Genomic DNA, 25,684 nt, shown 5'->3' with positions numbered 1-25,684 from the left:
GTGGGGTGATCTTAGCTCACTTGCAACTTTGAACTTCTGGGCTCAAACAATCCTTCCACCTCAGCCTCCTGAGTAGCTGGGACTACAGGTGTGTGCTACCCTGACTGGCCATAACAAACTCCTTTCTTAGCTCATTTCTGTGTCATGGAAAAGGCTCTTCCAAGAAGCAGGCCTATGATAAGTCCCATGGAACAAACCCACTGCTGTGTTAGAGCTCAGCAGGAAAAGGCCATCTCTCCTTACACATTCATTCCCTTATACATTCACTCAATAAACACTTTATTTTATTTTTTTTTGAGACAGAGTCTGGCTCTGTTCCCCGGGCTAGAGTGCCGTGGCATCAGCCTAGCTCACAGCAACCTCAAACTCCTGGGCTCAAGCGATTCTCCTGCCTCAGCCTCCCGAGTATCTGGGACTACAGGCATGCGCCACCATGCCCAGCTAATTTTTTGTGTATATTTTTAGTTGGCCAGATAATTTCTTTCTATTTTTAGTAGAGATGGGGTCTCACTCTTGCTCAGGCTGGTCTCGAACTCCTGACCTTGAGCGATCCACCCGCCTCGGCCCCTCAGAGTGCTAGGATTAGAGGCGTGAGCCACCATGCCCGGCCAACAAACACTTTATGACATACCACTCTGGACAGTAGAGAAGTGGAGATGAATAAGGCTGGGAGTCTGCCCTGAAGGGATTAGCCTGGAGAGAGCCACAACGGATACAGCCTCCACATTGGCCTCCCTGTCTCATTTTCTGCTCCCCTGCCTGCATTCCTTCACATAGCAGCCAGAATGATTCTCTCAGACATAAAGCAGACCCCCAGCTTAAACCCTCCAAAGATCTCCATGAGGCCCTATGTGATGGGGGGAGGCGGATGAGTAGAAGAGGCTGTGTTGAGTTTAGGGCACTTGGGAGAGTTTCACAGGGTTGCCTAGCAATCTGGATGTCTGACTCTGTCCCAGCTCCTAAGATTAGTACTGAGGACCCAGGGGTCTGAGTGGGGTGGGGCTGAGCAGTTAAGACAGACATACTAGACCCAATGGCAACATGGCCTCAATGCCCAGGTCTGTTACATTGCAGACTGGCTCATGGGAGAAATTCTTTATTTGGATGCTTCAGTGACCACAAAACAGAGCATAAGCGCACACACACACACACACACAATAGCAAAGGCATTTCAAGGTGAGGGGATAGGGAGCAGGGGGAGGAGGCCACGAGAGCAGCTAGGGGCTTCTTTGACCCAAGGAAGAGAAGCCTGTGATGGTGACACTCCCTGGAATTCTTGCTTGAAAGCTACAAGGAAAAATCCACTCCCAGTGAAGTCCCAGGCTGTAAAACATAGCTGAGTTAGAGAAATCTGGGTTTGGGACCTGAGGAACATCTGTTTTCTCAACGTAGAAACCTGTATCAGCTCTCCATTTCTTTTCCTGGGATACCATCTAGCTCCCTGGTATCCAGAAATCATCTGTTGGATGATGGGGGAAAGCTAGCACCATAGCAACCTGGGCAGGGTGGTCTGCTGCACAAGGAGGAGAAGACTAGTAGGGCTGGGGGCAGCAATGAACCTTGCAGCTGGCTGGCATGAGGCAGTTTGCCTTTAGGTGCACAGATGCCTCAAGGAGACTTGCGTGTGGGGGACTTTCCCACAGGACCTTAGGTCAGAGCACCCCTGGTGGAGAAGGGGAAAGCGATCATTCCCACTGGAGCTTCCTATGATCCTGCTGGGCACTGAGGCCAGCTCCAGTTCCAGCTTGTCTCCAGCTGCTGCAGATCCTTAGCACCATTCAGGAACTATGGAGAAGGGGCAGAAGGGATAGGAATGCTCGGCCAGGACTGTGTCATTGCTCCAGAAGGGGACTTCACAGTTGGCAGAAACCTGCACAACTGGCTAGTATCTGGTCCAAGGCTCAGGAAAGCCTGTACTTTTTGGGGGGAGGGGTAGTGTCACATCAGCTCCAAACTCCCATGTGGCAGCCACTTCCATCTACTATTTCCCACCCTGGCCCAAGTCTGGCCTGAAAACTCCAGGTTTCACTAGAGATGCCTAGAGCCCAGGGAGAGCTCTGTTCTTTAGCTGCAAGAACTGGACCCTACTGACTTTCACAGGAAAGACAGGTGCTGGGACCTCACCACATACCGCCCAGAGGGGCTGGGGAAAGGGGAAAGTCATCCTCCAAAGTACCACCCTGTGAGACCCCAAGTCCTCGCAAGAACCCTACCTTCCCTGTCATGACCTACAGGGCCCACACCAAGGGGGAGGAGCAGAAGTAAATTAGCCTGGACCCATCAGAGGCTGTCTGTGGCCCAATCTTGCCTCAGGCCTATGTATTCTCCTGGATAAGAAAGGAGGAAGAGGGAGCCAAGGGCTGACCAGTCACAGGAAGCTGGTTCATGGCTGGTCCAACATGGGGTGCTGGGCAGAAACATCTCTAGTCTTCCAAGGTGGCTGAATCTTTCAGAATGGGTTGCCTTTGCACTGAAATCTGGCCCAGAGATGATGCCATTGTTTTTGGTGACCTATAATTTGAGAAGGAACAAAGGCACAGGGTCAGTGTGTGGCATGCTTGTAATGGCACCCTAAGTAGCTTATTCTAATGGCAGTACGGCTCTTCTAGGGCCTTGGAGTAACAAAGCAGGGCAGCTTTCCCCTACTGAGGTCCACTGCATGCTAGGCACAATGCTGGGTGGACCTTCCATCATTCCATTTCATCCTCATGTAAATTCTGCAAGGGGAGAAATAGCACCCCCATGTTACATACAAGGAAATTAAAGCTCAGAAAGTTTAAGTGGCTGGGCCAAAGTAAATATTTTTTTTTTGAGACAGGGTCTTTGCTGTGTCGCTCGGGCCACAGTGTGGTGGCGTCATTGTAGCTCACTGCAACCTTGAACTCCTAAGTTCAAGTGATCCTCCCACCTCAGCCTCCTGAGTAGGTGGGACTACAGGCGCGCACCACCACACTCAGCTTATTTTTCTATGTTTTGCAGAGATGGGGTCTTACTCTTGCTTAGGCTGGTCTCAAACTCCTGACCTTAAGTGATCCTCCTGCCTCAGCCTCCCAAAGTGGCAGGATTATAGGCGTGAACCACCACTCCCGGCCCCAAAGTAAATTTTTTTTTTTGGAGACCGGGTCTCCTTCTGTCACCCAGCCTGGAGTAGCATCATCATAGCTCACTGCAACCTCCAACTCCTGGGCTCAAGCGGTCCTCCTCCTGCCTCAACCTCCCTAGCAGCTGGAACTATAGGCACATGCTACCACATCCAGTTAATTTCTCTGTTTTTTGTGGAGGCGGGGTCTCACTCTTGCTCAGGCTTGTTTTGAATCCCTTGCCTCAAGTGATCCTCCCACCTCGGCCTCCCAAAGTGCTAGGATTACAGGCATGAGCCTGGCCCCAAAGAAAATTTTTAAGTGGTAGATTCAGGACTGCAGCCCATGCCTTTCTACTATACCAACCAATTACTCTTCCTACAGGACTGTACGCAAGCTCATTCTGTACCATTCTCACCCTCAAACTCAATCTGAAATGGCTATCCTGTCACTGTCTAACCCACTCTCTGGGTACCTGGCACCACCTGATTATTGTCTCATTTGTTTACAGATTTGTTTAGGATCTGCTTCTACTACGAGGGGTAGGACCCAAAGGATCAGGGACAGGACTTGGTTCATTCTGCAGCCCCAGTGCCCAAAACAGAGCCTGTCACATAATAGGTGCTCAATAAGTATTTGTTGAATGAATGAAAGCTTATCTTTAATAGCTCCCCTCATTTTTTTTTTTAATTTCTATAAAGGTTTTATTGTTCTTGGAAGGGGCTCAGTCCTTCTTGGCAGCTGCATTCCTCATGGTGGCCAGGATGTTGTTCAGCTCCTCCTGCTTCTTCCTAGCACGGATGTGCGTCCCTGCCCTTTTCTTGATGAACTTGAGGGCCTGTTTGTCCTTGGAGACCTTGAGCAACTCCATGGCACGCTCACACGGGGCGAAGCCACATACTTCTCGGATTATGTCCCGCACAAACTTGATGTTTGGTGAGGTGCCTGCGGCGGCAGCTATGCCCCGGCTTGGTCACATTCTTGGTTACCTTGTGGCCCTTGTTGAGGCCCATGGCCAAGGGGTAACGCAGAGCCATGGCTGGAATCTCCAATGGCTGTCGCAGCAGCAGGACAGCTCCCCTTGCTGACGCCCAGTGTTATCTCTAACCCTAACATCAGCCTGTAAAGTGAGGCTAACGAGTTCCATTTGGTAGTAGCAGAGCACAATGAATGGGCTTTGGAGTCAAATAGTTTTGAATCCTGGGTCTTACTCCAAATAACTATGTGACCTCAAGCAAGTCACTTAATCTACCTGATATTATGCTTTCTTTGGTCGTAAAAGGTGGGAGATGGGGCATGGGGGTTGTCCTAAACGCAGAGCTTTTGTTGAGAATTTAATGAGATTGAATTAGGTGTTCAACAAATTGTAGCTTTAATCCTACAAAAGAATGAGAGGCTCAGAGAGGTTTACTGATTTGCTGAAGGTCACACAGCTGGAAAGTTTAGGAGGAGAACAGCCATTAACAACACCAGCATTGTCAAGCCCGGGTCGCCCCAGTGCAGGGCTCTGGCTGGCTCCAGACTGTCTCCTCTGTCTCCTGCACTGCCGCCGGCCGAGCCGAAGGACGGGTGCTGAAACGCTGAGTGCCAGCTGGGGGTGCTGGGTTTGTCTCAAGTCCACACCTAAGATAGGCCTCAGGAGTCCCCCAAATTAAAAACATATCCACAAAGAGAAAGATCTGCTACAGTGTGAGAAAGGACATTTTTTACTCTAATACTCTGTGTTTCCACCACCTTTAAATCGTTCAGCTCCATGAGCAATGCAAAATCAAACCACCAAAGTCAAAGTAATCATTTCGGCATACTTGCTGCCTGAAACTCAGTTTCCTTCTCTGTAAAATAAGGACGCTGATATCCATCTCAGAAGGTTGTAATTGTGGCACACTGCTCATACCACATGTTCCCCTTCAGAAAGGAAGGGACAGAACAATGTGGGCCCTCCTGGCTGGGCCCTATCCTTTTCATAATCATATGCTGCCACAATCGCCCCCTCATCATGATGCCCTGGATGGAGCATGCCGGTGGCTAGCCTGGCTTCAGTCTGAAGCATGACCTTGCCTCACAGCATCACTTGGAATGCTGGTTGCCCAAATCTGTAAAATGAGAACAACAACCCCTGCTTCCCAGGGTTGCTGTGACGATTACCTGAGAGAATTTGCTTGGCATATGGCCTGCAACAGAACAGGGAATCAACAGATGTTAGTAATTTTCAAGATTATTATGAACAAGTGACTCTGTTCACCTGTTCCCTTCAAAACACTTATCACAATTTGTAACTACTGGTGGCTTACTTGCTCAGTCTGTCTCTCCCACTAGACAGTAAGGCCATGAGAGCAGGAGCCAGGTCGGTCTTGGCCACCACTCGGAAGGTGTTCAGTGAATGAAAGAAGGTGGTCATATTTGGGAATGACCTATAGAGGGAACTCCTGCCACAGAACTGATGGCAGCAAAGGATGGGGTCTTCAGACCAGTGGAAAAACAACTCCCTAGTCAGACTGCTGTGTGTGTCAGGAAATCCAGGTACTCTTAGGGAACCACCAAGGAAACAATCTATGCTTCTCTACTAAAACTTTCAGCCCAAGCAGGTCCAAAGGCTGGGGAGACACTGGTGGAGAAAAACTTATAGAGGAGACACTTTTTCTTGTTAACTGATTTACCTTCTGTTGACTGAGAAAAGGCTGCCAGAATTCCATTTTAGCTGAGGACTATCTGACTTTGTTCTGACTCAGAAGCCCTGAGCCCCTGCTGTAGACCCTTGAATTTCAAAGAATAGTTACTCACTGGTTCTTGTGTTTGAAGCCGCTGATGTGAGCTTGGTACTGTTCTATGGAGTTCAGCACTATCTTACACGTCTTGCAGGGATAGCCCTTTCCAGCTGAAACACACATCAAAATCAAGATCTTAGTTATTCAATGAGAAGGGACCTGCTTTTCACAGAATGTACAAATGCCCTTCTGAGGACTGATGGGTGGGCGAGGTGAGGTGGCTGGCCCTAATGAGAGTCCCAGAGGCCTCTGTGCCCAGGAGGCACAGAATGTCTTCCTGGGGTTGGGAACCTCCTCATTCCCTTCTGCATCTCCAGTCCCAGTAGAGCCTGGCCCAGGCTAGCTGTCTGTTGAGTAAACAAATGAACGACATTTGGTGTAAATGTCATTTCCACCTTGACTGTGCTAAGTGGCCTCATTAAGGATGCCCTTCACTGAAAGATCTGTGGGAAGGTGCCACTCTCCTAGGGCTTGTGATAATAGTAATTAATGAGAATGCCTGTTATGAAAATCAATCTGTCTTTCTACCTTGGGGCTCACAGACACCCTGTCTGACTACCAGGGCTGTTCTAATGACAAAATGGCTTTTCTCCACATGGTCTAATAGTGAGGAGCCAAGATATGGGACTGGACTCCTGGCTCTGCCTTCATGTGACTTTTGCCAAATCCCATACCCTCTCTGATCCTGAGCTTTTCTCAACTGCAAACCAATTAGACTACAACATATAATCATAATACTTACAATAAAAACAGTTACTATTTACCAAATGCCTCATACAGGCCATGTACTTCATATACTTTTGTTTGCCTCTCATAATAATCCTGTAAGAGTCACTATTATTATTTTATAGATGAGGAAAATAAGGCAGTCACATGTCCAAGAACACAAAGTGAGTAGGCAGCAAACTCAGGCTTGGATGACCACAAAGGCTGTACTTATTTTATCATGCCAGGTGCTAGCTGTGCAAGACAAACAGCTGCACACGCAACTTGAAGGGCCCTTCTGGCTCTGACACCTTGAACCATCTGCCACCCTGAAGTCCCACAGCATTGGAATAAGCTCACTTAGGTTCAAATCTCAGCTCTACCATTCCCTACCTGTGGGACTACAGGCCAGTTACTTAACCTCTCTGAGTTTGGTTTCCTCATTTGTAAAAGTGAGGTTTCTCTGAGACTCAGGTTCCTCACCTATAAAATGGGGTTAATATTAGTATCAACCTTCTAAGGTTGTTATAATGATTTAAATAAAAGCATCTGACATATAATAAGTGCTTGACTAATGTGAGCTTTTATCACTATCAATATTTCACTCTTACAGTTCAATGAGTCATGCTGGCAAAAGGGGAGAGGTGGCGGTGGCATTTTTAAATAGCTTGCCATAGCAGCTGTAGCTATTACAGCTATATAGTGAGGACATGGACAATCTCCTCTACTCTAACAAGTTAGCCAATGTTCCCAGCTGTGTTTGTTTCTCTTGCATCTTCAAGTCTTTCCTGGGGGACACATCCCTTTAAAGCATTTAAGGGGAAAATTATTGCAATCAGTATGCAAGTTCCTTTCTACAAAAATTTAATTTTTTTAAATTAGAGATGGAGGTCTCACTATGTTGTCCAGGCTGGCCTCTAACTCCTGGGTTCAAGCAATCCTACCACCTCAGCCTCCTGAATAGCTGGGAATACAGGTGTGCACCACTACACTTGGCTTCAAGGTCCATTTTATTTCATTTTAATTTTTTTGAGACAGGAGCTCACTGTATCTCCCAGGCTAGAGTACAGTGGTGTCATCACAGCTCACTGAAACCTCAAACTCTTGGGCTCAAAGAGTCCCCCTGCCTCAGCCTCCTGAGTAGCTGGGACTACATGTGCATGCCACCACACCCAGCTAATTTTTCTATGTTTTGTAGGACAGGGTCTCACTATGGTGCTCAGGCTGGTCTCAAATTCCTGGCCTCAAGTGATCCTCTCACCTTAGCCTCTCCAAGTGTTAGCAGGATTACAGGCATGAACCACCATGCCCAGCCCCTTATTTTATTGTTATTTATATATTTTTTATTTTTTTACACAATTCCCCCTTCACAGAATCAAGGTCCATTTTAGATGTCTAACGTCAGTATCATGGTTCAACACTCTTCAGGAAAAGACATAATGGGCTAGCAGAACCATCCTCCTCCTAAAATCAGGAGTGGGACCTGGGGCTGGTATGAGGTGACAACCACCAATGCCTAGGAGTTACTGATGCCCAGATTACAAAGCCTACTCTTGTTATCCACTAAGCGCCAGACACCATGCTAGGACTTTGTATATTTATGTCCTTGGAGTCTTACAACTATCCTGCCAGTGAGGCAGTTATCTCCATTTTTCAGAGGAAGAAACAGGCTCAGAGAGGTTTAGTGGCTTACCTGGGGTCAGAGCTGGGACTTGCCTTCCGATCTGACTGGGAAGGCCCTATGTTCCCTCTATACTATAGGTCTCTGGACTCTCCAACATCCCCTGTGAGGTATTAAGATCTTAGCACACTACTTGCTTATCTGTAAGCTGGATTCAACTCACCATTTGGGGCAATTGTTGAATTTACTGGTGCTTCTAAAAAAAAAAATTTGTCCAGTATACATACTAATGAATTTCCCTCTGCTTGTGTTTACATGTTTGGTATTCTGGTTTATCTGTGTGATTTTCTGAAGTATAAATCACTAGAGCTAATTTTTTGTTTTTGTTTTTTGGAGACAGGGTCTCACTATGTTGCCTAGGCTGGACTCGAACTCCTGGGCTCAAGCAATCAATCTTCCAGCCTCAGCTTCCTGAGTAGCTGGGACTAAAGGCGCACAGAAAAGCACCTGTAGCGGAAGAATGTCACTTGTTTCAAGTTGACTGAAGTCTTTCTTCCATCCCACTTCCCCCTCTAGATACTACCTCTGTTCTTTCATCCTTCTTTTGCTGCTGGGTCTCTTGAAAGAGCTGTCTATACTTACTTCTCCCTTTCCTTTCCTCTTAAACGTGTAACCGATCCCACTACACACACACTCTCTCACACTCGTTCTGCGGCCAATGGTGGCATCCATGCTTCTAAACTTAATGGACAAGGCTGGGCATGGTGGCTCACACCTATAATCCTAGCACTCTGGGAGGCTGAGGTGGGAGGATCGCTTGAGCTCAGGAGTTCCCATCTCTAAAAAGTAAAAAAATAAACTTAATGGACAAATGAATGTTTATTAGGCTCCTCATATTTGATCTCTCAACAGCATCTGACTAAACTGGTGACTCCTCCCTTCTTCAAACTCCCAGCTCTTGGCTTTCAGCATGCCACTCTCTTTTAATTCTCTCCTCTGGTTGTTCCTTCTCAGTCTCTTTTCCCATCTCATTTGATTCCACCATTTAACACTGGCATTCTAGACGACTCAATGTTTTCTTATTTTTACTTTATTATTAAGATTTCTTTTTTGGTTTGTTTGTTTGTGTTTGAGACAGGGTCTTGCTCTGTCACCTGGGCTAGAGTGCCGTGGCCTCATCATAGCTCACTGCAACTTCAAACTCCTGGGCTTGAGCGATCCTCCTGCCTCAGTCTCCTGAGTAGCTGTGAATATAGGTGTACGCCATGATACTCAGCTAATTTTTCTATTTTTTTTTTTTGTAGACACGAAGTCTAGGTCTTGCTCAGGCTGGTCTCAAACTCCTGGCCTCAAGCGATCCTCCCACCTCAACCTCCCAAAGTGCTAGGATTACAGGCGTGAGCCACCGTACCCGGCCTTTAAAGGGCTCAATCTTAAACCCTTAGTCCTTTTCTCTCTAAACTTTCTAAAGGGATCTCATTCATTCCTCTGACTTCAATTACCACCTACCAGGCTAAAACATATGAAATTACCAATAGTCATCAGTTTTTAACCTATAAAAATGATTTCATATGGTTCAAACTAACATGATGAAAATACAAACCTCTCTTAATCCTTTTAGCTCTAGACCTGTATATCCAACTGTCTCTTCAATATCTCTTCTTGGATGTCTCATGGGCATCTTAAACTCAAGCTGATGAAACCTGGTCATCTACCTAATTGATTAAGACTAAATCTAGGCACCATCCTTGACTTCTTCCTTTCCTTCATCTCCCACCTTTGATGGCCAAGTCCTGACAATTTTATGTCCTAAATACCTCTTGAATCCATCTATTTCTGTCTACTCCCTCCAATGTTACCTTAGTCCAAACTCCCATCTTCTCTAGTAGGAACTACTACTATAGCTTCATAGCTGCTCTCTCCACTACCCTTTAACCCTATTCCAAACCCTTCTCTACATTGTAATCAGAATGATCTACCCACAATGCTTAAACTGTCAATGGCTTCCCAATGCTCTTAGGATAAAGGCTCAAATCAACTCAATGCTGTGATTAGATGCTTACTCATCTCCCCAGAATCACTGTGTTCTGCATATTTATGGAATAACTTCCCCCCAACCTTGCCCTCTGGGAGGACTTTCTTGATCCCTGCTCTCTCATCATATTTCCCCTTGTTTCATGTGCCCACGGTCCTGCATCTCCTTTTCTAAAGCTTGTCACACTTGTAATTATTTGCTCAATTCCTGTCTTCTTTGCTGCTAGACTCTAAGTCCTGTAAGAACATGGACAATATATATCTTGTTTATGATCATGTATATAATGCTTGGGACGCATTAGGGAAGAGCTCAACAAATATCTGTTGACTATATATGAATTCAGTAAGACTTAAAGACTTGTACTAGCTGGGCATGGTGGCTCATGCCTATAATCCCAGCTACTCAGGAGGCTGAGGCAGGAGGATCACTTGAGCCCAGGAATTTGAGCCTGCAGTAAGCTATGATCATGTCACTGCACTCTAGCCTGGGTGACAGAGAGAGACTCTTATCTCCAAAAACAAAACCAAACAAAAACCTGTGCTATATATAGGGATTGAAGAAACTTAGGGGATCAGCATGGGGCAGAGAAAGCAGTCCTGCTGTGTGGGAGGCAAGGCCCTAAGTCTGGGGAGAAAGTGATGGGTGAAGCAGAGGAAGATACCAGTAACCCAAAGGGGATGCAGAATGCTCTGCGGGCTAGAAGGATTTGGCTGCCTGAATACTATGCAGGTTTTAGTTCTGGCCTGTTTAGGTAAATGTGAGCCTGGAGTATCTGCCTGGTAGAGGAGGCATCTGCCCCAGCAGGAGGAATATGGACACTCTGGGTAATCTCACATTTGACCCATACTTGCCATGAGACACTTGCCAGAGGCCCTCTGAGAACTATTCTCTGGACTCAACACAGAACTAGACCTGGGTTTCAATGCTGGCTCTGGCTCTGCCACTCCCTAGTGGGAGACCCTGGGCAAATCACTTCATCTTTCTGATCCTAACGGCCTCATCTGTAAAATGGGGATAATAAAAGTTGCACAACAGAGTTATTGTCAGGATTAAATCAGGTAGGTAATTAGCCTAAGGCCTGAATTATAGCACCTATGAGTAAGTGTTAGATTACTGAGTGAACAAACAAACAAGCTTTGAATGAAGCCAGCAGGGACAAAGCAAGCTGTTAACAAACCTAAATCGTTTGCTAAGGCAGAATCCCTGTCAGCTGAAGTCACTGCCTGCTCATCTCCCCAGCATCACGGTGTTCTACATCAACAGCCCACCTCTGTGAGAAGAGGGAGAGAGTGGGCTCAGTGCCCACTGCTAGACCTCCTATAGTTGGAAAGCCTCCTACCAAGTACACTCAGCTGAAGACAGGAGGAAGGAGTATAAGTTTTAAAGCCAAGCCAGAGCTAGAGACCCATACTGATGTCAACACTTACCAACAGCTCTTATCAGTTGTATGACCTTGAATAAGTCACTGAGTCTCAACTTCTTTATCTGTGAAGTGGTAGAAATCATACCTACTGACAGTTGTGTGTAGGGATCAAACAATAATGCATATATTAATATTAAAGGGGATATGTACTCTTGCACCTCTGCCTAGGTTTTTTAATTAAAAAATTATTAGTTTTTATAAGACTATTAACACTATAATTCACTGAATGTATAATAAATGTTTAAATAACAAGATAGGGTAAACATTTTCAACCAGTGGGTCAGTGTTAGCATCTCATGAAGTGCTTTTTAGCCCTAGATATCTCAAGAGTTTTTTTGAAAGGATAATCCTGAGTTAGAAAATAATATATATATATATATATATATATATATATATATTTTTTTTTTTGAGACAGAGTCTCACTCTGTTGCCCAGGCTAGAGCGCTGTAGCATCAGCCTAGCTCACAGCAACCTCAAACTCCTGGGCTCAAGCAATCCTCCTGCCTCGGCCTCCCGAGTAGCTGGGACTATAGGCATGCACCACCATGCCCGGCCAATTTTTTCTATTTTTAGTTGTTTGGCTAATTTCTTTTTATTTTTAGTAGAGATGGGGTCTCACTCTTGCTCAGGTTGGTCTCGAATTCCTGAGCTCAAGCAATCCTCCCGTCTCGGCCTCCCAGAGTGCTGGGATTACAGGCATGAGCCACCATGCCCGGCCAGAAAATAAGAAGATTCGAAACAATAGGTTTTTCCAGAATAACAGGAATTTTACATGATGAAATGTCTATTTCTGTAGGTAAACATCAAATAATAAAAATGTCAAATTTATATCTAACCTACTCCAAAATATTTATACTACCCTGGATGAAGCCTACAGTGTCAATGTATCTTGACACAGGTCAAGAAGTAAACTGGTTACATACACGTTTTCCAAATTGAGTCCATAGGTGGCTTATAATCTGCCATCTCCTCAAATCCAAGTCCTTTTGAAAATCTCTAACTTTAAAATGAAAGTGCAGAACACCTGATCTTAAAGCAGTATTACTGGGCTTGATTGCTATCCACATCTCTGGCTGATTAATATATAAATTAGTTTGAGAGTCTTTATTTATTCCACATAAGGACCAAAAAAGAAGGAAAAAAAACTTAGAAGAGAAAGAGAAAAAGAGGGCCTCCCATAGTATTTTCCTGTGTGTGTTTTAAAACTTGAAATAACCAGCATAAAATGAACATTACATTCAGTAATAGTTTTTATTACTATTGATTAGTCATTAAGTTATTTCTGAGGGGAGGGGAGATACTTTGCTGGTTCAGATTTAAAAGAACCCAACAAGGCCAAATGTAAGTTATAAAAACTAAAACAAGACCTTTGGAAAAATCTCATATTCTTTACTCAGCAAGTCTTTCTAGACTGGACACTGGGACGTTTACAATTACTACACTGTGGGGCTTTGGGAACCAGCATCTGTATTTTGTAACTCAGGATCAATATTTTCTGTTGAAAACATCGACGTTACCTCTTTGCCAACAAAGACATAGAGTCCATTTTCAGTTTCCACACATTTATGAAGAAACTTGCTCAAGTTCTAACACCCAAATTTTCAGGGATAACTATATGAATGAGGTCTTAAAAAATGAAGTACAAAATCTTAAATATTAGTACAGCTATTTCAACAAAATTATTTACTTTTCAGAAAGGTATCTTTATCATGAAGAAGCTACTATATATCTTAATTTATAGAATCATTTTTACCCAGAAATCTAAGTAAAATAAATTAGTTAGCTTCATTTGAAATGAAGTTAGGTCTTTCTGTTCTGGAGTGATAAATTCTACCTGAAATAATTACAGTAGTCTCTCTTATCTGCAGTTTTGCTTTCCATGGTTTTAGTTACCTAGGTCAACTGCAGTCTAAAAATGTTAAATGAAGAATTCCACAAATAAACAATTCATAAGTTTTTTTTTTGTTTTGTTTTTCTGAGATACAGTCTTGCTCTGTTGTCATGGCTAGAGTGCAGTGGTGTCATCAAAGTTCACTGCGGGCCGGAGGCAGTGGCTCACGCCTGTATTCCTAGCACTCTGGGAGGCTGAGGCGGGAGGATCGCTCAAGGTCCGGAGTTCAAGACCAGCCTGAGCAAGAGCGAGAGCCTGTCTCTACTAAAAATAGAAAGAAATTATCTGGACAACTAAAAATATATCTAGAAAAAATTAGCGGGGCATGGTGGCGCATGCCTGTAGTCCCAGCTACTCAGGAAGTTGAGGCAGGAGGATCGCTTGAGCCTGGGAGTTTGAGGTTGCTGTGAGCTAGGCTGACGCCACGGCACTCTAGCCTGGGCAACAGAGCGAGACTTTGTCTCAAAAAAAAAAACAAAACAAAAAAAACAGCTCACTGCAACCTCAAACTCCTGGGTTCAAGCAATTCTCCTGCCTCAGCCTCCCAAGTAGCTGGGACTACAGACACTATGCCCAGTTAATTTTTTCTATTTTTTGTAGAGGCAGGGTCTTTCTCTTGCTCAGGATGGTCTTGAACTCCTGGCCTCAAGCAATCCTCTCATTTCAGCCTCCCAGAGAGCTAGGATTACAGGTGTGAGCTACCGTGTCCAGCCACAAGTCATTAAGCTTTGAATTGTGCACCACTCTGAGTAGTGCAATGAAATCTCATGCTGTCCCACTTTGTCCTGTCAAGGATGTGAATCATCCCTTTGTCTGGCACGTCCATGCCATATACACTATCTGCTCATTAATCGCTTAGGCATCTTGGTTACCAGATAGAAAAAACACAGTATATATTGGGTTTGGTATATCTGTAGTTTCAGACATCCATTGGGGGGTCTTGGAACATATCACCCATGCATAAGGAGAAACTAGTGTATTCTAAAAATGTGTTAGTATGTCACAAAATGTTGTTAAAGTACATACAGATTTTTGAAATGCTTTATGGGTACACTTGGAATGTACAATAAAAAGAAGGGAGAATGGAAAAACAAATGCCACATGTACTTGCTATTAAATTAGAACGAACTGATGAGCACACATGTGCACAGAGGGAAATAAAACTCAGTGGAAATCAAGCAGGGGAAGGGAGGAGGAGAGGATGGGCAAAAAACTACCTAGTAAGTATAATGAACACTGCCTGGGTGATGGGCACACTTATAACCCTGGCTCAAGCATAACAAAATCAATACATGTAACCAAAAACATTTGTTCCCCGGTAATGTTAATATTTTGAAATTAAAAAAAGGAAATATTTCCCCCATTCATAGCAAACATGACTCTCAAACAGGAACACATGTAAGAACAACTATCATCAAGGCAGATTTTTTTCATCTCCTAACAGTATAATATTCACAAAGGTTGAATTTCTTTCATATCCCTTATAATGATCTGAATGTATTATAAATGGTCCCCACATTTTAGTTTTTCCTCTAAGTGTGAAGCTGGTCATCTTATAAAAAGGTTCAGATGAGACTGGCACACTGGTGGCTCACGCCTGTAATATTAGCACTCTGGGAGGTCAAGGTGGGATGATCACTTGAGGTCAGGAGTTCAAGACCAGCCTGAGTGAGAGTGAGACTCCATCTCTACTAAAAATAGAAAAAATTAACCGGGCATGGTGGCATGTGCCTGTAGTCCCAGGTCCTCGGGCGGCTGAGGCAGGAGGATGGCTTGAGCCCAGGAGTTTGAGGTTGCTGTGAGCTAGGCTGATGTCACGGCACTCACCTGGGCAACAAAGTGAGACTCTGTCTCAAAAAAAACAGCATTAAAACTACTAAAATACACTGAACATTGTGAGCAAGAGTTAAATGTACACTCGATAAGTGCAAAGAATTCATCTTTTACCAGTGAATGGCAAATGGATCCTGCAAGGCAGGAGAAGGTTTCAGTACTTTCTCTCTCTCTCTCTCTCGAGATGCTCCTGGATTTACAATGAGGTTCCATCCAGATAGACCCATCATAAATTGAAAATATCATAAGTCAAAAATGTGTGGCTGATGGGGGCTAATTCGGAGCTGTGGCTCACTGATGCTGCCCGGTGATGCAAGAGAAGTATGATTTCTCTGAATGCCCACTGATTTTGTACCATCATAAAGTCAAAAAATTGTAAAGTTGAAAAATCGTAAGTTGGGGACTCTGTGTGTGTGTGTGTGTGTGTGTGTGTGTGTATAGTTTTAGTAATTTTTCTTGTTCCCTTGGTATCTCCTTCTTAATACAACCACAACCAGAGAATGGAGGCAAAGCTTTAACATAGGGGTTTAAATTCTACTGACATCAAGCAATCTTTTCTCTTACAGAGAGTCCACCTTTGTGAAGTAATAAAGTAAGAATTGTCAGAACATGAGGGTCTGACCTAATCCACTGAGGGTCCTTGGCCCAAATCTGGCTTGCAGACAAGTTTGACTCACATAGAGCTTAAATTTTTTTTAATTTAGTAGCATATTTAAAAATCAGAAGAATGTCTATACAAATTTGATTTTCCAGAGTCTTTTGAAAAAATAAAAGAGATGGTAACAACTGTCTAGAGCTGGCCAGGAGTGGCATTCACTCTTCAGCCCTTCCTGGCTCACTCATTTAAAAAATTTTCTAGGCCAGCTGTGGTGGCTCATACCTGTAATCTCAGCACTTTGGGAGGCCAAGGCGGGAGGATAGCTTGCGGCCAGGATTCAAGGCCAGCTTGGGAAATATACTGAGACCCCCATTTCTGCAAAAAATAATAATAAAAAATTCACTGGGTTTGGTGGCATGTGCTTGTAGTCCTACCTACTTGGGAGGCTAAGGTAGGGGGATCTCTTGAGCGCAGGTGTGGGAGGCTGCAGTGAGCTATGATCATTCCGCTGCATTCCAGCCTGGGCGACAGTGAGACCCTGTCTCCAAAAAAACAAAAATTTCCTTTCTGGTTTTTGTAAGCAACTGAGTTTGCAAATCCTGCTTTAGAAGACCTGAGGAGGAAAAGCACAGATTTGGCTGGGCTGGGGAGCTGTAGTGGTCCAGCCCTGAGCCGGCTCTAGATGTGAGCTGGGCCCCTCACCTGAAAAGTCAGTGACAGCAGAGTCCGCCAGCCGCCCATAACGTGCCATGAGTTTGAGCTTGGTCTCCTGTTTCCTGTGTTTCTTGCCCACATAATGCTGTTGAGCCATGACAGGGTCGTTGAAAGTTGCATGGCAGAGGCTGCAGAACTTGTCTGGGTCTACCATCTCTCTATTCTGGTGCAAGGCTAAGGTGGAGGCCACAAGGAAAGGATTTGTAAGGTGTTTCGACAGAGCTGCGGTGAGAGAGTTCAAACAGAAACAATGAAAAAACCCAGAAGGTGCCAGGCTTTCAAGTATGCTGACTAGAAAGAAAGGCCGTGTCACTAGTTAATCACACCTGCAGATGTGGAATTGCCTGTGTGAATCACACAGCAAACACCTTCTCTAATTGAGAAAACTGGGAAGATTTGGGGGAGCCCAAAGACCAGCTATTTTGTTTAGCAGCTTTCCCTGCTTTAAGCACATAAATCCTGATTTTCTCACATTCTGAGAAGGCTCTAAACTTCTGCTATCAAGTTGCCAAATTACAACAGACCAGAGATGTATACTTGCAGTCTTTTCATCCCTCAGAATCCACTGGAACTGTATAGCTAGTGGGATAAGAAGTTTGAGAGTTTTATTCCCATCCTCAAAGTACCCCAGTTACAGAGCTGGGAATCAATGCACAGACGTAGAAATTGAGATCCTGAGGTCCTGGAACTCATACAGGGTCATTTAGAAAAGGCAGCCATACTAGGGATGCCCTTTAGGCTACACTGCATTCTAGGCTGAGTGGGGATAGAAGAGAATGACGTTAACATTTAGTTTTATGTGTTTTGTACATAAAATTTCTCCCTTGGTTCTCAGAACTACCCCACTAAGATAGGTATCATTTTGGCATATTATAGAGAAAAACTGAGGTTCAGACAAGTGAAGTGACTTGCCCAAGATGATCCAGCTAGTGAGTGAACCTGGGTCTGTGTGATCCAAAAGCCCATGGCCTCTTTGCTATGCCAGGCTGCCAGTGTGGCAAGGATACCTGAAGGTATTCATGCTTTTACCTACAGATAACATCCCTGACTCTGGTCAATTAATTCAGTTAATCAGAGCCTGGTGTGGGCATACGTGTGAGTCTCCTGTGTGTCAACGTATGTCCTGGTGTTGATTGTATATTGTAACGCTGCTTCATAAAGTGGACGCCATGACTCACTAACCAGTCCATGCAGCTGGAATGGTATCAATCTAGCATTATTGCTTTAAAAATGTGGGGTCAGACCCCTACAAGCAGTGGGGAAAGGGTGGAGCTCAGCAGCACTCCTAGATAGATGAGGTGGCTCAGATGCTTTTATCTCTATATCACTTCAAATGGGGCAGTTTTGAGGATTTTTAGTAAGCCATAAGAAATTTGCTGGCTTTTCCTACGAGTTTTCCAGTATAGGAAATCTCAATTTCTCTGGCCATTGATTTTGTTTTGGCAAGTCACTCCAAAAGTATTGTACATGTTGAACAATATTTTATATGAGAAACTATTCAGTTTGTGGTGGTGTGTGAAACAAAAAAGCAGGTTATACAGCACTCTGTTTCTTATGTCCTCAACAACAACAAAAACACATAGGTGATTGCATGGAAAAAAGACCAAATGCATAAAGAGCGCTTTTTACTATTTTCCAGCTTTTCCACAATGAATGTATATTTTTGACATCAAAAAAGAGGTAATAATGGTCATTAAGAGACAAAGGTCATTTTTTAAAAGACACTGAAGGAAGCATCAGAGGTAAATGGTTAAGTAAAGCTGGACGAACTGCTTAATGGACATCCAATAAAATGAGAGCTGTAGAGTCTTCTCTCAGGAAATAACCTGAAATGTGGAAAAAGTGTTCTTTGGGGATGTTCACTGCAGTTTTTTGATAACACCAAAAAAAAAACGGAGGGGGGAAAACTTAAATGTTCAACATTAGAGGTATGATTAAATGTGTTATGATGTAGTCACTAAAAATGTTTATGAAAAGTTTTTAATAACATAGGGAAACATAAATGTTATATTAAATGAAAAAAGAAAAGAAGGAATCATATCCAACATGATCATATCATTGTTAAAAGACACATGTGTAATCTATATGTATATATCAGTATTTTGAAATGCCACCAACATATTAACAGTGTTTCTCTCTTGGTGGTAGGATTTGGGTACCTTTAGCATTATTTGAACTGGAATTATTCATAATGGGTATGCATTGTTTTTATAAAAACAATATGGTTATTTAAAGTATTCTATTTACATGTACATATACATGGAGTTTATCCAGATAAATATAAAACAAATATACACAGAGATATACACACATACACATAACAAAAGATTACAGGAGAAACAGTACTCCAAAATGTTAAGAGTAGTTAATTTGGTAAATAGTAAAATTATGGGTAATTTTCTTTTCCATTTATCTATATTTCTGTATTTTCTACAATATGCTTGTATTACTTTTACATTAGAAAAATGTTTAATTTCAGAAATATAGTTATAAAGTCATGTAATAACATGGAAATGTGCTTAACTACAAAATTAAATGAAAAGTAAAAGCAGGATACAAATGGCACATGTACTATGATTATAACTATACAAAAACACACCTGCATGTGGCAAAGGCCAAAAGTGAATATGGAAAACAATCTCTTGAGTAATTTTTTGGAGTGGGCATATTACAGAAAATTTTCACCTTTGTGGAAAGGTAAGTCTGTGACCTTATAAAAGTTCAGTTCTCATTTCCCTTGGCCGGATGCTTAAAACTTTTTGATACTATAATTGGTACTAACAACGAATTTAAACAAAATCAATTAGTACTGGTATAAGTTAATGATGAATCAACCATAAGCAAGGCCAATGACATGATCCAGGTAGTGGACGCCTGACCAATTACTGTTATTTTATGGGGGAATTCTACTCATGAGCTATCTTACTGCTGACAGTAACAATAATAGCAGCTGTCATTTACTGAGCATCTATTAGGTCCTAGTTGGTTTTTTGTTTTTTTTTTTATGAGCCATGTAGGAGACTTAACGTCCTAGGTTTTTAATATATATTATTTTATCCTCACAACCTATGAAGTAGGTAGTATTACTAACATTTTATAGGTGAGGTGACTCAGACACAAAGAAGTCATACAAATGGTATGCAGCAGTACCAGGATTTAAACCTGGGCCTCAGTGACTTCAAAGTCCCATATTCTGTTGTTTAATATCATGAATAACTAGATTTGGGTGAGATAAAAGGGTATAATTATGAGTGATTTTTCACCCTATCTTCAAAGCCTTCCAAAATGTCAGTAAAACAAAAGGGTAATAGTATTATTAATAGTGTAACCTACTTCTTGGACCAAAATAGAGAAGCAAAAATTACCAAGAAAAAAAAGAAATAAAGATCAAAGAACTTTTAACTAATTGCAGTTAGCAGAGGTTAAAACTCCAGAAAGTCAGGAGTTAAAGAGATGAAAGTGAGGGCTAAGCCCCAGTGGTGACAAGATAAAGGGAGCTATTTTAGAAGTCACTGCACTGGGAATGAATTCATGGCAGCTACAAACAGTTTGCTGGGCAGTAGTAGCAGCACTGAAGTATTCAGCTTTGAAAGGCAAGTACCTGTCTTGAGGAGAACAGGCATTATTTGAGGATTAAAGTGAGCAGGGCATAACCTGAGCAAGCAAAAAAGACAAGGATTTAGCTTTCAACTTGGAACACATAGTAATAAGGGCAGGTGGATGCTAGGATGGAAAAATCTAAGTAGGAGAGGTAGGAGATGGAATGTTCTCAGGGTACGCGTGACCTGGAGGACTTTGATACTCTCGAGTTACAATTACTAGTCAGGACAAAAGCTCAGCCTAAGAAGCTTCTATAGAGAAAAACTGATGTAACCAAAGAAAGGGAGGTGGTGTGAGCACAACTCTGAGGCTGCATTTCAAGGAAGTTGGGTCTACTTCAATATTTTTATGGGTTCTCAAAAGCAATTCAACCTCTCCAAGTCTGTGGCCCCAGTAAGCATTTCAGGGAGCACCTGGCAATGGTGCCCTAAGGACAGGAGGGGTCCCAATATAGCACTACTCAGGAAAACCAGTACCTTCCACCTTAGTGGATTGCTGCTTCAGCTTTAAGTTCTTTGCGTGGGTCTTCCCCAGGTAATGCGACTGGGCCACAACAGGGGAGGAAAAGGTCATGTTACAGATGGGGCAGCACTGGTTCTTGTCTTTGCTTCTGCTGCTCTTCTGGTTGGGAGAAAGAACACAGGTCTGATCATGTCACTGCCCAGCCAGAAAATCTTCAATGGTTCCCCACTGCCCATAGGAGAATGGGCATTAATGGCCCCCTTCACACATTAACCAAAACCTACTTTCTGGATTCTTCTCCAGCTACTTAGTCCCAGGCTCTACTCACCATCCCCCACTATTTTGTGTTGTTTCCTTGCTTTGCTTGGGCCATTCCTGCTATCTTGAATGTTGTTCCTTCTTTTCCTGATTGGCATTATTATGTCTGCTTAGCCTTCAAAGCCCAGTTTAAATATCAGCTCTTCTACTGGGATAATTTTACCCAGAAAATTATTCAGCAAACAATAATCAAGTCCCTTTGTGTATGTATTCCAGCAAGAATTAATCTTGCTCCTCCTTTTACTTCTAGAGAACATTAAATAAACCTCTATCATACCACTTGCCACCTAAACTGACAGTGTCGTAGCTTAGGAGACTTTTCTGTGACCTCAACTGCAACATTTGGGCATGGACTATTCGACTCCTCTTTGTTTCCTATCCCCTGCACCCTGCTGGAGTCTGGCACACAGTCAATGCTCAGGGTTTGCTGAACAAGCAGATCATTGAGTTTTATTTTTGATTATGATTAGACAATGTAGAAAACAATGTATTTCAAGCCTATTTGTTAAGGGGCTCCCAACATCTCTCTGAAGAAGTCTGATCTCTGAATGGGGTATTCATTCAGCATTTGTCAACCTTGGTACTACTGACATTTTGGGCTTGATAATTCTTTGTTGGTAGTGGTGGCACAGGGGAGGCAGTCAGGAAGTGGGTAGCTGCTTCAGTCTCATTTGAACCACTGAGCCATCCATCCTGAGAGTTGAAGAACCAAGGTGTAAAGATATAAAATGACTCGCCCAGGGTCACACAGTTGATCTTGTCTTCCTGAGTTCAAATGAGTCCAGTGAATTTCAAGAAGGGACAAGCAAGGCCTTTCCAAACTTATGGCCACTATAATAGGAGGCAGCAGTTTATAGAGTAAGCTTTTATTTATTGAGCATGTACTAGGAATTGGAATTTTACTTCTCAATACCCCAAAGAGGTAGGAATCAACTCTACTCTATGGGTGAAGTTCAGAGAGATTAAATGACTTGACCAACATTGCCCAACCAGTAAGTTGCAGAGCCAGTCCTGGGACCTAGTCTGCTGACTTCTCATCCCATGATGTTTGCATAGTCTCCCACTGGACAGAAATAATGGTACTCCTGAAGGATTGAGGTTGTTTCAGCATAATTCTCACAGTATTTCTGAGTCAAAAAGCAAATGTGATTATCTCTCAATTAGAGTAGGCATTTGGAAACGGTTCCTTCTACTTGTTTATTCAAAACATTCAAGTGCTGAACTTAGTTCTCTTCCCTGGCTCTCAAGAAAGCAAGGAGCCTGGCTTTGTTCTCCTTTCTCTACTTGAGTAGTGAATAGGCAAAGCTTTTTGTCCTGCTCCAACAAACCGCTGGGTGGTAATGCATAACCACGGCTCTACTACTGAGTCCTCACTATGTGCCAGGCTCTTTGTTGGGTGCTTTTTATAAACCTTCCCTCATTTTAGTGAAGAAAAATGCTGAAAGACAGTTGACATTAGCATCCTCATTTCTGTAGAGGAAGAAATCAAGGCTCAGAGAAGTAATAAGACTTGCCCAAGTCGCACAACATGGCTGGGAGTTGAGGCCAAGTCAGTCTGGCTCAAAGCCCATGCTCTTTCACCGCACCAACCTGCTGCTGGCTTTGTCAGGAAGTGAGCGGTCTCAACATGGCAGCTGTATTACCTGATCTGAGTCTAGCTTCTTCGTTTCCCCCTTTAATGTCTCCATTCCATGGATTGCTAGGTATCTCTTCACTTTGTTGGCATGTTTTTTGCTCTGCAAAAACCCAGGAAAAAGATCAAAGATAGCCAAATGCCATTTCGTATCTAAGGCACTCAAAAACACTTACTAGATTTTCATCTGATTCATCCTCACAAGAACTTCTGAGGAGGAGAGGGTTGGGGAAGAAACTTAGTTTATTGAGTTCCTACTCTGAGCAAGGCATTTCACAGCTATCAAATTTCATCTTCACAACAATCTATGAGAAAATTATTATCATCTCTACCTTACAGATAAGGAAACTGAGGCTGAAAATGATGAAAGTTTTTCGTCCAAGATGAGTAGAAGAGTTGTGACTCAAAATCACGTCTATTTAAAGCCAAAGATCATACTTTCTACTATGCCAAGCTGCAAGGAAAGATATACACATAATGATCCTGGTTTGGATGGGAGAGATGAGAATCAGAGAAATTACGTCAATCTAAAGTCACAATGCATGGAGGCAATATCTGGGTGGCTATGAAGGAATTACAATTCACCATGCAAGCCAGAGAGAAGTGGGGGCTTGGCACTGGGTCTGAAAAGTATAGCAGTTCTAGGCCAGGTGCGGTGGCTCACACCTGTAATCCTAGCACTCTGGGAGGCCGAGGCGGGAGGATCATTTGAGCTCAGGAGTTCGAGACCAGCCTGAGCAATAGTGAGACCCCGTCTCTACTAATAAAATAGAAAGAAATTAGTTGGACAACTAAAAACATATATAGAAAAAATTAGCCGGGCATGGTGGCACATGCCTGTAGTCCCAGCTACTCGGGAGGCTGAGGCAGTAGGATCGCTAGAGCCCAGGAGTTGGAGGTTGCTGTGAGCTAGGCTGACGCCACGGCACTGTAGCCCGGGCAAGAGTGAGACTCTGTCTCAAAAAAAAAAAAGTATAGCAGTTCGAAAAGTACGATGACATACCTGGTAATGTGCCAGCTTCTGGGACTCAGAAATGAGCAAGGCGCAGCAAACCTTACATTGGGTGTTGGTGAAGAGACACTGGTTCTTCTGGATCATGTGCTCCACTACAGAAGGAAAAATAAAAAAATCTTTAAGTTGCTAAAAACACTACCTCAACAGCACTGTCTTTGAACGCTGCCTCAAACACAGGCACTGAGTAATGTGATGCTATACTAGTACATAGGCAGACCTCAGCCACCCTCTCCTACTGCCACCATGACTCATGCTATGTTCTCATAGCACCTGCACTATTATTTATTTTATAATTTTATGTATAGCCAAGTTACTGAGTAACTTCTTTTAAAAAGGAATCTTTAGATCATAAACTTAAGTAGATACCAATAAAAATAAATACAATAAAAATGAAACAATTCTAGCCAGATACCGGTGCCAGAGAAGAAAAGAGCAGCAACTGTGCAGAGAGGTTTAAAGATATGGGATATGGTAGTACCCAACTAAGACTTCTTCCCAGATAGAACCAGGAGCACTGGAAAGACTTAAAAAGGGGGCCGGGCGCGGTGGCTCACGCCTGTAATCCTAGCACTCTGGGAGGCCGAGGCGGGTGGATTGCTCAAGGTCAGGAGTTCGAGACCAGCCTGAGCGAGACCCCGTCTCTACTAAAAACAGAAAGACATTATATGGACACCTAAAAATCTATATAGAAAAAATTAGCCGGGCATAGTGGCGCATGCCTGTAGTCCCAGCTACTCGGGAGGCTGAGGCAGTAGGATCGCTTGAGCCCAGGAGTTTGAGGTTGCTGTGAGCTAGGCTGACGCCACGGCACTCACTCTAGCCTGGGCAACAAAGTGAGACTCTGTCTCAACAAAAAAAAAAAAAAAAAAAAAAAAAAAAAAAGACTTAAAAAGGGAATAATTTTCTTACTATTTTTGAACTGACTTTGAAATATCTAAAATTACATAACATATTACAAGTTGCACATTGTGGGAAACATGGTATTAACCTGTGCTTAACTGGGCCTGGAGAACAAAGCTTTACCTCTTTGAGGGAACAGAATCTCACCCAAGGCATGAGTTCCATCACAGCACCAACAATCTGAGGCAGGGGCTGAGTACTCAGAGAGGAGGGCAAGCCCACATTTTTAATACCCTAGTCCTGACCAAAAAGTGGTCAACATGCCCTGGAGAGAGGTTACTGGTGGGGAACTTTTGAGATGCCTCTCCCTGCTCCACAAGATCTAACGCTTAGCTATGCCGGCCCTTCTGGGCAGAAGAGTTGTTGTCTGGCTGTATTTCTGTCCCTTAGTATCTTGTTTACCTCCTCATTTTTCTCCTACAATATTTGGTAAATTTTTGTGAAAGACCTTGCCTCCCTTGGTTCTGCTCAGAGAAACCAAGAAAAGTGGTTCTATGAACACAGTTGGGCCAGAGTTTTTTAAAGGAAGGTCACAGGCTCCTCACAATGAGAAGCCCACAAGGGTAAGATGACACCCAGGGTCAAAGTCCAGCCATTCCCTCCTTGCCTAGAGATTATGGATTTTGTTTTGTTACCTTCAATGGGGTTCCTTTTCAAGGATAGTCAGAATCTGACTCCTAAAGACTAAACAAGGCAGAGACCATGTCATTTATGACTTTGTATCCCTATTGTTTAGTACAATACTATACCCACAGCAGGGGGCATGGTGGGTACTTGCTGAATGAATAAAATGCACCTCTGCTGGAACCCACTCTCTGGCCTCAGAAAGTATACTCACACAGTCCATATACACGTATTCAGAGTCCCTCCTATGTGCCAGCACTGGGCTTAGTGCTGGGGCCACACCAACAAATAAGAAAGATAGGGTATAAAGTAAATAAATAAGATAATGACTGAAAATTAGAAATGCTGTGAAAACAAGCAAACAAGTCTGGCATTGTGGCGAGTGCCTGTAGTCCCAGCTGAGGTGGGAGGCTGAGGTAGGAGGATCACGTGAGCCCAGGAGTTCAAGGCTGCAGTGAGCTATGATC

The 25,684-nt window shown here is 43.4% G+C and overlaps 1 protein-coding gene and 1 pseudogene across 8 annotated transcripts in view; both read right to left on the bottom strand.

The window, feature by feature from the left end:
* Positions 1-743: 743 nt before the first annotated feature.
* The window catches only part of ZNF346 (zinc finger protein 346), a 38,740-nt gene continuing 13,799 nt past the window's right edge, over positions 744-25,684 (bottom strand). Inside the window, exons 3-9 of one of the 8 annotated variants that reach the window (XM_069473924.1) lie at positions 24,698-24,710; positions 23,682-23,785; positions 22,689-22,781; positions 20,742-20,886; positions 16,654-16,839; positions 5,862-5,955; positions 2,366-2,511 (exon numbers count right to left, since the gene is read on the bottom strand). In XM_069473924.1, the coding sequence (XP_069330025.1) occupies positions 2,424-2,511; positions 5,862-5,955; positions 16,654-16,839; positions 20,742-20,886; positions 22,689-22,781; positions 23,682-23,785; positions 24,698-24,710 (723 nt within the window). In that variant the 3' untranslated portion in view covers positions 2,366-2,423. Of the gene's footprint in view, positions 2,512-5,861; positions 5,956-16,653; positions 16,888-20,741; positions 20,887-22,688; positions 22,782-23,681; positions 23,786-24,697; positions 24,711-25,684 lie in introns of all 8 variants that reach the window. The other 7 variants (XM_069473923.1, XM_069473925.1, XM_069473927.1 and 4 more) reach the window with 7 other exon arrangements.
* Positions 3,805-4,117, bottom strand: LOC138387058 (large ribosomal subunit protein eL36-like; annotated as a pseudogene).

Source organism: Eulemur rufifrons, chromosome 7 (assembly GCF_041146395.1).
Source record: "Eulemur rufifrons isolate Redbay chromosome 7, OSU_ERuf_1, whole genome shotgun sequence".
Classification (NCBI taxonomy): domain Eukaryota; kingdom Metazoa; phylum Chordata; class Mammalia; order Primates; family Lemuridae; genus Eulemur; species Eulemur rufifrons.
The sequence above is the reverse complement of the archived record's forward strand: the minus strand, read 5'-3'. Positions and strand labels throughout refer to the sequence as shown.